The sequence below is a fragment of the Pteronotus mesoamericanus genome, unplaced genomic scaffold (genome assembly GCF_021234165.1).
Source record: "Pteronotus mesoamericanus isolate MK-2021 breed Mesoamerican mustached bat unplaced genomic scaffold, CSHL_Meso_final contig_90, whole genome shotgun sequence".
NCBI classification, from domain to species: Eukaryota; Metazoa; Chordata; class Mammalia; order Chiroptera; family Mormoopidae; genus Pteronotus; species Pteronotus mesoamericanus.
The window spans coordinates 9117463-9128890 of NW_026555277.1; the positions used below are offsets into that span (position 1 = coordinate 9117463).

General features: G+C 43.7%; 1 protein-coding gene across 1 annotated transcript; it reads right to left on the bottom strand.

Moving 5' to 3' along the window:
• Window positions 1-2653: 2653 nt before the first annotated feature.
• Window positions 2654-10539, bottom strand: LOC129080646 (C-X-C chemokine receptor type 2-like). The gene is made up of 2 exons (XM_054586166.1): window positions 10472-10539; window positions 2654-5769 (listed from the first exon to the last, which is right to left on the bottom strand). Exon 2 carries the CDS (start codon window positions 5758-5760, stop codon window positions 4684-4686), a length of 1077 nt encoding a protein of 358 aa, XP_054442141.1. The 5' UTR covers window positions 5761-5769; window positions 10472-10539; the 3' UTR covers window positions 2654-4683.
• Between the last annotated feature and the right edge of the window lie 889 nt (window positions 10540-11428).

Below are 11428 nucleotides of genomic sequence, written 5' to 3' on the forward strand. Positions count from 1 at the left end.
TAAAGGTGGTTTGTATAACTTCTGGTCAAGATGGAGGCATAGACAGACATGGCTTGCCTCTTCGCACAAGCACATCAAAATTACAACTAAAATATAGAAAAACCATCACTCAGAACCATCAGAAATCGAGTGGAATGAATGTCTGACAACTATGGAATTAAAGAAACCACATCCATCCAGACTAGTAGAAGGCGTGCAGACGTGAAACCGGCTGGACCCATACACATGTATAGTGGATAAAACTTTGGGAGGGATCTCTTGGGAGCAAGGAGTCCCAGCCCAACACCAGGTTCCCCAGCCCAGGGTTCCAGTCACAGGAAGATAAGTCCCCACAACGTCTGGCTGCACAAACCAGCAGGGATTGAGTCAGTGGAAGAAAATTCTGGAGCCCCAAGTAATTCCTCTTAAAAAACACACACACACACACATTGGCTCACCTACTCAGACTCACTCCCTCTGAGTGCCGGTATGGGGGCAGCAGCTTGAAAGGCACCAGTTCTATACAGGAGAAACTGAAATGGCTGCCATCAAGGTGAGCAGAGCCATTGTCCCTTTTTTAAACCTTCCCTCCACAGAGCCAGCAAACTGGTGCCATATCTGAGTCTCCATCACCCTGGCTAACACTGTTTGACTTGCCTGAGAATCCCTGGGACTCTGCCCCATGCAATTTAGGGGCCCACCCAAGCCACTTTTCCATATGAATGGCTTTTCTTGGCTCCTGCTGCACAACTTCCTAAAGCCTATCAAACAAGCAACAGCTGGCTTCAGTGAGCCCCAGGCCAGCACTAGCAGCATCCAGCTTAGATTCACAGCTTGGCTTAGCTGGGAATCTCTAAGCCCAGTACAAGTAGCAGTCTTCTCAGATTGCTCTATAGCTTAGGCAAGTTGCCCCAGGAAAAACACAGGTGGGAGCTGACCTTGACCTGCACCACCTGGGGAAACTCCAGGGCCAGCACACCCACTGGACAGCTATAGACCACTTCGGAGCACCACCACACTGCCTCTGCACAGCCCATCCTCCACAGAGGGTGGAGGTTGGTGGTTAGTGGTCACAGCCAGACCTTGCAGCTGACTGGCCTGGGTAAATCCCTTCTATTGATCTGCCAACAGCAACCAAGGCTCAACTACAAGAGGAGAGTGTACTTAGCCCACATGAAGGGTATACCTCCAGTACCCAGCTTGGGTGATAGGGGAGGCTGTGCCACTGGACCCTACTGGACCCTTAATGTAGTAGGACCCAACCTACCACATTAAGCCACACTACGAAGACACAGAGTCAAAGTGGCTTTACCTAATACATAGAATCAAATACAGGTAGGTCGTCAAAATAAGGAGACAAAAAGAAACATGGCCCAAATGAAAGAACAGATCAAAGCTCCAGAAAAAAGGATTAATGAAAAGGAGGTAAGCAATCTATTAGATGCCGAGCTCAAAACATTCATTGTAATGCTCAAGGAACTTAATGAGGACTTCAACAGCATAAAAAAAACCCAGTCAGAAATAAAGGATACACTAAATGAAATAAAGAACAATTTACAGGGAAACAACAGTAGAGTTGATGAAGCTGTGAGTCAGATCAATGATCTGGAACAAGAACAAGAAGAAAAGAGAATCCAAAAAAAAAAGTGAGGATAATATAAGCAGCCTCTGGGACAACTTTAAGAGGTCCAACATTTGCATCATAGGGGTGCCAGAAGGAGAAAAGAAAGAGCAAGAATTGGAAATCTATTTTAGAAAATAATGAAAGAAAACTTCCCTAATTTGGTGAAGGAAATAGACATGCAAGTCCAGGAAGCACAGAAAGTCCCAAATAAGAAGGCTGCAAAGAGACCCACTCCAAGATACATTATAATTAAAATACCAAAGGTTAAAGATAAAGAGAGACTCTTAAAAGCAGCAAGAGAAAAGAAGTTAATTACCTACAGGGGAGTTCCCATAAGACTGTCAGCTGATTTTTCAAAGAAAACTTTGCAGGCTAGAAGGGATTGGCAAGAAATATTCAAAGTCATGAAAAGCGGGGACCTACAGCCAAGATTGCTCTACCCAGCAAAGCTATCATTTAGAATCAAAGGGCAGATAAAGAGCTTCCCAGACAAGAGAAAACTAAGGGAGTTCATCATCACCAAACCATTATTATATGAAATGCTAAAGGGACTTATTTAAGAAAAAGAAGAAGGTCAAAGCTATGAACAATAAAATGGCAAAAAATACATATCTATCAACGATTGAATCTATAAGACAAACTAAGCAAACAAGAAGTGCAGAGACAAAATCATGGATACAGAGAATGTTTTGATTGTTGCCAGATGGGAGGATGGTGTGGGGGAACGGGTGAAGAAGTAAGGCGATTAAGAAGTACAAATAGGAAGTTACAGAATAGCCATGGGAATGTAAAGTACAGAATAAGAAATGGAGCAGCCAAAGAACTAATATACATGACCCATGGACATGAACAATGGTGTGGGGACTGCCTGAGCGAGTGGGGGTGCTGGGTGGAGGGGGGCAAAGGGGGAAAAATCAGGACAACTGTAATAGCACAATCAATCAAATATAATTAAAAAATAAAAATGGTTGGTACAAAAAAAGATACGTATTTAATTATCTCATTTAACAGGAAGTTATAGGTAAGTGGTTCCAAGGTTTGCTTTTTTGCAACTATGTTTTTAAAAAAACATTGTGATGAAATATACACAACAAGATTTAATGTACAGTTTAATAGCATTAAGTCCATTCACATTGTTGTACAATTATCACCACTGTCCATCTCCGGAATCTTTTCATCTTCCCCAACTGAATTCCATATCCTTTAAACAATAACTCCCCATTTCCCCATCCATCAACCCCCTAGTAACCACTACTTTACTTTCTGTCTCTATCAAATTAACTATTCTAGGTACCTCATATAAGTGGAATCATACAGTATTTGCATCTGGCTTATTTCTCTTAGCATAATACTTTCTAGGTTTATTCATGTTGTAGCATATATAAGATAAGAAATTTGTTCCTTTATAAGAATGAATAATATTCCATTGTATACACATATATGACATTTTGTTTATCCGGTCATCCATTGATGGACATTTGGGTTGTTTCTACTTTTTGGCTATCCCTGGAATAATGCTGCTATGAATATTAGTGTACAACTATCCATTTGAGTCTTTACTTTCCATTCTTTTGGCTAAAACCCAGAATTGACATTTCTGGATCATAGAGTAATTCTAGGTTTAATGAGGGACCTCCACACTGTTTTCATATTGGCTGCACCATCTTACATTCTCACCAGCATTGCACAAGCATCCAGTGTCTTCATATCCTCACCAATACTCGTTATTTGTTTTTTTGTATGTGTTCTTTGAAGGCATGTCTATTCTCCAAATACTTTGCCCATTTTTGAACAAGGTCTTTTTTCCCCACTGTTGAGTTGTAGGACTTCTTCATATATTCTTGATATTAACCCCTTATAAGATATATGATTTGCAAATATTTCCTGCCATTCTCTGGTTTGCCTTTTTACTCTGTGAAGAGTGTCCTTTAATGCACAGAAGTTTTTAACTTTGAAGGCCAATTTATCTATTGTTTCTTTTGTTGCCTCTGTTTTTTGTGTCATAACCAAGACATCATTGCCAAATCCAATATTGTGAAGATTTTACCCCTTCTATTCTTCTAAGAGTTAGTTTTTGTTCTTATGTTTAACTCTTCAATCTATTTTGAGTTAATTTTTGTATATGATGTAAGGTAAGAGACCAGTTCTCTTCTTGTGCTTGCTCAGGTTTATTTCTGGGTTCTTCATTTTTAAGTTCTTTTTGTCCTCTGACTTCATCAGCCTAAGTGTGTTAAATTTTTTTTTTGCTTCATCTTCACAAAAGCGCTGCCTCAGTACCACATATCATATCCTATATCCATATTCAAACACAAGACCCAAAGCTGTAGGATTGTGTGTTCTTCTCTTTCTAAATCAGGAATATTTCCCAGGAGTCCCCTGGCCCTAGCAGACTCCATTTGAGCAATGTTTTGCAAAAGCCAGTTTGTACCTGCTTATGAAAACAGATTATTACATTCTAGAATTTTTTGAGCTGCTTGCTAAACATCTCCACCCTTGAAATTGCCATGGTGGGAGTGTTTATAACACGGAACTTGGTGAACACTACAAAAACAGGAGTTTTTCTTTCCATAGCAGACTGGTTTACCAGCACACTCTTGTCTACAAGTTTTCCTGGTTGAAACTGGAGAATATGGCCACTCCTAGCTTACCGGAATCACGGAAGTGAGTATCTGTCACTTTTGGCCTCTCCACGGGAAGCAGACTTTGCTAGCAAGCAAGGAAAGGGAGAGTTGGGGAAATAATCGCGGTGCTTGCCACTGATGGCTCCCAACGGTGGGAACTTTGTGAACTCACTTGAAAGCACGTCTTTGAAACACCTCCGAGGACAGAATGCTAGGGGCTGAGTGGTAGGATGGACAGAGCTCTAGCAGTTGACATAGTAATTACAGTGAGGGGCGAGGCTGCAGGGCGGGCTTTCTCGACCGTACACTGGGGGCTGGCAAGGTCACGGCCTCAGCAACTTCCTGTGACCACAATGAGGGGCTGGCCTGCCACAGACACTCTGAATAGCCAGTAGACTTGAGGCTTGGGTGCTAACAGGAGGAGAGGAGCCCTGTGGGGCTGCACCAGGGCTGGGGGTCTTAGAGGGTAGTAGAAGTGCTCCTTGAAAAAGAGCCAACAAAAGAGGGCTTGCTGTCCTTGGCCAGGAATTCTTTGCTGATCAGGCCATGGGTGGCCATGATCCTGAGGAGTCCATGGCGAAACTTCTGGCCAATGAAGGCATAGATGAGGGGATTGAGACAGCTGTGGAAGAAGCCCAGAATCTCGGTGGCATCCAGGGCCCGGTTAATGTCATTTCGGCGGTTACAGGTCTCCTTGATGACCTGGAGCCTCATGAGGGTGTCTGCCACCAGGACCAGATTGTAGGGCAGCCAGCAGAGCAGGAAGACGAGCACGACAGCGAAGATGACCCGCATGGCCCGGTGCTTCTGCCCCATGTGGGCCTGAAAGAGTGTGCGCAGGGTGAGTCCATAGCAGAACAGCATGACCAGCAGTGGCACGAGGAAGCCAAAGGTCTGGGGCAGGACCCGCATCACCATGCGCCATTTTGTTGTATTGGCACCCAAGTCTTCATAGCAGACTGGGCCAGAATTAGGTGGATAGATGGTCCTGCGGAAGATAAAGATTGGCAGGGACAGGATCAGAGATAGAGCCCAGATGCCTAAGCATATGAACTTGACCCAGTGTCGCTTCTGAGTCAGTGTGCGCGTGGCATGAACAATGGCCAGGTAACGGTCCATGCTGATACAGGCCAGCAGTAGAATACCACTGTAGAAGTTGACTTCCTTCAGGAGTGAGACCACCTTGCATAGGATTGTGCCATAGATCCAGCCCTTTACCTTGGAGGCAGCCCAGATAGGCAAGGTCAGGGCGAAGAGCAGGTCAGCCAGGGCCAGGTTCAGCAGGTAGACGTCAGTGACAGAGCGGCTGACCCGGCTGTACAAGACGACCAGCATCACCAGGGAGTTTCCCAGCAGGCTCAGCAGGAAGACCAGGGCATAGATGACAACCACAGCATGCTTGTTGATATCCAGAGATTCTGGCCGGCATGGGGCAGTTTCAGGCAAGAAAGGCAGGTCAGTGTTGTAACTGTAGTTTCCGAAATCCTCCCAGGTGTAATTTTCCCAGTCAAAGTTTTCCATATTTTGGTAGTTCATATTTGTGGCCTACAGAAGAGAGAGGGATGTTACTGCACAATAGTTTCCCCAGATACCAGCCTTTCTGCCTTGGGTAGGATTCTTTGCATCAGCTTATATATTACATGGAAGTAATTTTCCCTTCAGGGAATACTAGGGGCTCTAATTCTAACCTTAGGAGACACATTTAGTGATAAGTTGTATGTTTCATGAAAAGGGTATAGTTCCATTCAAAGTCAGAGAGAGGTTCTTAGCACTTTCCATGACATTGCCATTGCTCAAGTCACTGTGGAAACTTCCCTTTGGATAATCTCTACCAAACCTGTTTTCTCAGATACCTCAGAGGTGAGCATCCCTGACTGCTGAGGCTGAGTTTAATGTCAGAAACATGCTGTGCAGTTCTCAATATGGCAGATTAAGCAGTCAATCCAATTGAGTTGAACATAGAAAAAGATCAAGGCTTCACTGTAAAGCTTAGAGATTAATCCCTTTGTCCAACTTTCTGTAAATTACTTAAAAAGAAGTATTCTTGAAAAACTGAGCAATAGCATCACAGAGTTTCAGGACACTTGAGCTAGAAAAAAGTTTACTCAGTTAGCATATCTCAGCATTGTTCTTTTGCGGGGCAGGAAGACTTCTCTGAGAGTATTTGTGTAGTTTGAAAAACTATATTAAAATCATAAGCGGGTGGCTGACTGATTCTCCAAATGGGTGGGTGGGAATGTAACAGATTATCTTGGGAGCTCTGGGAAGTCATATTCTGCCATGATGAGGGCCAGAGAAAGCCAAGATGCTCCCAGAATAAGGAGAAGGGACAGCAGGAAGCAGAGATGGCGGGTGGAGACCTATGCTCCTTGTTTTGGTGCTTCCCAGTCCTGGTGGGGACACTTCTTATCCTGCCGGCGCATGCCTTCATCCATTCCTGACTCCCAGCACACCCAGCTAAACCTATCTCTGTTGATTATCCCCTTGTTATGGGATTAGTGGGGAGCTTGCTTCTGGGGGAAGTTGCAGCCACCCTAAAACATTATCCCAGTTTTCAAAGAGAAAGTAGACTAAAGTAAACCAGCTGCAGAATTAGCTTCCTTTTGAACCACAAAATATATTGCCATTATGCCATTTCTTTATTATAAGGTATGAACATCCTGTGACCATATGCAAATCTGTAACCCACCTTCAAATGGAACACAGTGTTAAAGAGAAAAATATAAAATAAAAGTCTCAGGAATTACTTCACACTCACTAGGATGCTCATAATAAAAAAACGATGGACAATAACAATGTTGAGAAGGAGGTGGAGAAATTGGACTCCTCCTATGTTGCTGGTGGGAATGTAAAATGGTGCTGCTGCTGTGGAAAACAGTGTGGCAATTGCTCAAAAAGTTAAACATAGAGTTAGCATATGACCCAGCAATTCCGCTCCTAGATATATATCCAAAAGAAAAAAAAAATACATCCACACAAAAATGTGTACATGAATGTTCATAGCAGCATAAAAGCCAAAAAGTAGAAACAACCTAACTGCTCATTAGCTGATAAATAGATAAACAAATGGCGGTATGCACATACAATGGAATACTATTCTACCATAAAAAGGAAGTAGGTCCTGATACACACTACAATATGGATAAATTTTAAAAACATTATTTTAAGTGAAAAAAGCCAGACATAAAAGGCTTTGTACTGTACGATCGCACCTGGAATAGGTAAATCAGTAGAGACAGAAAGTACATTAGTACTTTCTAATCCAGGAACTGGGGGGCCAGACTGGATGTTAATAAGCACAGGATTTCTTTTTGGGGTGGTAAAAGTGTTTTGGAATTAGATAGTGGTGATGGTTGTATTACTTTGTGTATATACTAAAAATTACTGAGTTGTACACTGTAAATGAGTGACTTTTATGGTGTGTGAATTATATTTCAATTAAAAAAAAGATTAACCTGCCTTGGCCAGCTAGCTCAGTTGGTTAGAGCATCATTCTGATACACGAAGGTTGCGGGTTCAATCCTCAGTCAGAGCACATACAAGAAACAACCAATGAATGCACAAATAAGTGATACAACAAAGTGATACCTCTCTCTCATCAGTAAATTAAAAAAAAAAAACTAAAAAAGATTAACCAAAGGTGTATATAGTCTTGTAAAAGAATATTAAAACAACATCACCAACAACAAAACTCCTAGGAAGCTTTTCTCTTTAGCAGAAAAAAGTCTGTTACTGTCAATCACACATTGTAAAGAAGAAAGCTGAGTGGTGTTAATAGAATTTGGAAGAATAACGCTCCTTTCCCCTAGAATGGTGGAATTCTCAGTCTTCACCTTTCTGAGAAGGTATTACTTTCTCCCCCAAGTGATGCGGGCCAGATAAATTGCCTTCCCAGCACACGGACACCACAGAGAGCAGGTTGGATCAGTCTGTGAATGCAGAAAGATGGGATGATACGGATGGAGCCCTGTCCAGCCAGGAAGATGGAGTGGTAGTGGAAGAGGAAGATCATACAGCTGGTTTGGTCAGTGTTGTCAGTAAAACCTGCAAGAAATGACTGGTCCTGTAGTCCCATGGTCAACAGCAAGTTTGCTCAGAGGCCCAGGGTTATATCCAATGAACCTGTAATGTCAAGAGTGGCTTACCTCTGTGAGCGGAGATGCACTTAGGGGAACAAATGACCTAGGAGAAGACCTGCCTTTGAGAGAGAATGTCGATCACTGATGGGCACAGAGAGCTGTGCCTGCAGAGAAGAGAACCTCACACCTAGGAGCATGAGCTCTCTCAGAGCTGGGGCAGTTGCAGAAACTTCCCTATGAGAAGAGGCAGCAGCAGGCAATCATGCTGCACAGATAAGCCCTCATTCTGGACAATCCAGTGCTCAACTGTGCTGGAGTCAGATTGCAGGTATATGTGGGGAGCTCCACTTCCATGCAAGTCAGGACAGAAGTAGGGAACTCAGAAAAGAGAACCAGGCCACCAGGCCAGGGCCATGACCTCTAGCCACTGGCTGGGGTGGGGATGTGGTGGAGGTAGTAGGGAGAATGTTCTGTTGTTTTTTTTTTAACCAGTCTCCAGAGGTGATGATTTGGCAGTTAAAGGGAGAAAGTAAGGAAAGGAAGATAGGAAGATGACACTCTGAGATCTACTTTGTGACTCAAAGGTACAGGGTCTCCCGTGACTGTTACAAATAGATATGAATAAGCTCCAGTTTACCAGAGAGAGGACAGTAACAGCGAGGCTCAGAAATGAGCCCATGGTCACAGATCCTTCAAGTGCTGCAGCCAAAATTCTAACTAGTGTGACTGTATCCAGAGGATATTTTCAATCTGCAAACCTGCTCCTTAAAAAATCATACTTCTGAGCTTTAGGCCCAGAGGAGGCCAAATGCAACTTTCTTCATTAATCCCAAATGCAGATTTATCCGATACCAGCCCTTGCCACCATGCGCCCCAAGTTCTGCCTCAATGAGATCAAAGTCATGTGCCAGAGAGGCTCACCGGTGAGGAAGTCAGTGCCATATCTGCACTCGACCCCAAGATCAGCCCCCTGGGTCTGTCTCCGTAAAAAGGTTGGTTTTCACGTTGTCAAGACAAAAGGTGATTGGAAGGGTCTGAGGATAACAATGAAACCGACCATTTAGTATAGACAGGACCAGAATTTACGTTGGGACCTCTGCCTCTGCCTGACCATCGAAGCCCTCTAAAAATTGCCAAGAGACAGAAGGAAACAGAAAAACCTTAAGCACAGTGGAAATACCACTTTTGATGAGATTGTTGACATTGCCTGACAGACATGGCACCAATTTTTAGCTATAGAACTCTCTGGAGCCATTAAAGAGATCCTGGGGACTGCCCAGTCTGTGATCTGGCATGTTGATGGCTGTTACCCTTTTATGTGAAAGATGACATCAACAGTGGTGGAATGCTCAGCTAGTTAAGAACTATAACCTCCCACCTCCCCCCCAAAAAATCACAACTCACATATTACATATATTCGTAAGGTAAATTCTGGAGATACCATTAAGTCAACCTGTGTAGTTTACTCCTGTTGTTTGATATGTTAGGCATTGCTTTCTTGACTATCCCTCAAGCCCAGAATGAAAGAAACAGCCCTTTCAGGAGTGATAAACAGAACTCCCTTGAACTGTCTGGCCCCTATTGACCACCCAGGCATGTTCTCAGTGACCCAGCAGGAGATTCCCTCATTCAGTAAAATTGTCAGCCCCTTAATGACTCACAGTAGTACAAAAAAAAAACATGGATGGGATGATTCCAGTTTATTTCATGAAAATGCTATACGATTCCAAACATTTAAGGCAAACTTTTTCTCAACAACAACCAAAAAACCCCAGTCATTTTAATATAGTTCCAGTCTTTTTCCTCTCTATAAATATCATTCACTCATATTTGCATTTAATGTATGAGAGGAGACACTCCACAGTGTCTGGTCCTTCCTCACACCTAATTTTGGCCAAAGCATAGAGAGCTGGCTGAGTTGGGAAAGGAAGGGGGCGGGCATTGAGTTGCCCTGAGTAGTTTTTGAAAAGAGGTGTAGGGGAGAGAGGCAGAAGCTCTCCCTTTGAAAATAGGAAGGTGTAAAGAGAGAGAATGAAGAGACATAGGGGTGTGGGTATGGCCCACCCAGGGTAGGAAAATATGCCGGGAATAAATGGAGGCTGGTGTCAAGGGAGACAAAGAACAAAGATGGTCCGAATGGTGAGAGGGGTGAGTGTCCCAAGACTTACCAGGACTCTGGGCTTTTCACCTGTAGGACACCTCCAGGGGAGCAGATGTGCCTGACTGCAAGGGCGGTGGTGATGAGAACACAGTGGAGGAAGTGAGTAGTGGATTAGATTGCTCAATTTGGGGTGGAGTTCCTGAGGGTGCGGGATGCTCTTGATAACTTGAATAATTAATTTCCACGTCAGCTCTTTGACCACTCAACATATGGACTGGTAGGGTTCATACTGGGAAAGGACCTGTAGCATTTTCTAGCCAATCTTCTGTTTCACAGATAAGGACACTGAGACCCATCCAAAGGAAGGAGTTTGCCCAAGACCACTCAGAGTTCTCTCGTCTTCGCCCTGATCTCAGCAGCCCCTGCCCTGTCTGACTCCCTCCGCACTCTAGCTGCCTCCAGCTTCTCAGGGCTTAGTATCCAACAGCACTGCCTCTCTTGAACATCTTTCATACCTGGAAGGGGAACAGCTCATTAAGACAACCAAGATGGAACTTAAGCTCCTGGATCTGGTAGCTTTCTTCTTTGGACCTAATGCCTCTGGCCTCCACCCCACCCACCCCAAGAATCCTTAAAGCCTCACAGATTCCTTCTCTATGCCACCTCCCCCATTCCACCTCTCTTTGTCCTTCACCTCACTCCCCAAACATCTGCTTTAACCATGAGCCCCTTTTAAGGCATTGCCCTTTTTTCTTGGCTTGTGCCCTTGGGATTGAGTCCACCTTTGGAACCAAGACCATCTAATTTGAAAACAAAGCTTTCAGGTAAAACTTAAAACCCTACCATAATTTACCATGAAATAAGTCCAAACATATTTTTATAAACAGTGTTGAATGACACTAAGAACATAGTTTATCACATTTGCTATTGATTGCAATTTAAAGGATAAACACAGGCAGAGCGATGAACACAAAGCCCCTACCTAGCGTCTCAATCCCTCCACCAGTCCGTGCTCTAACTTCTC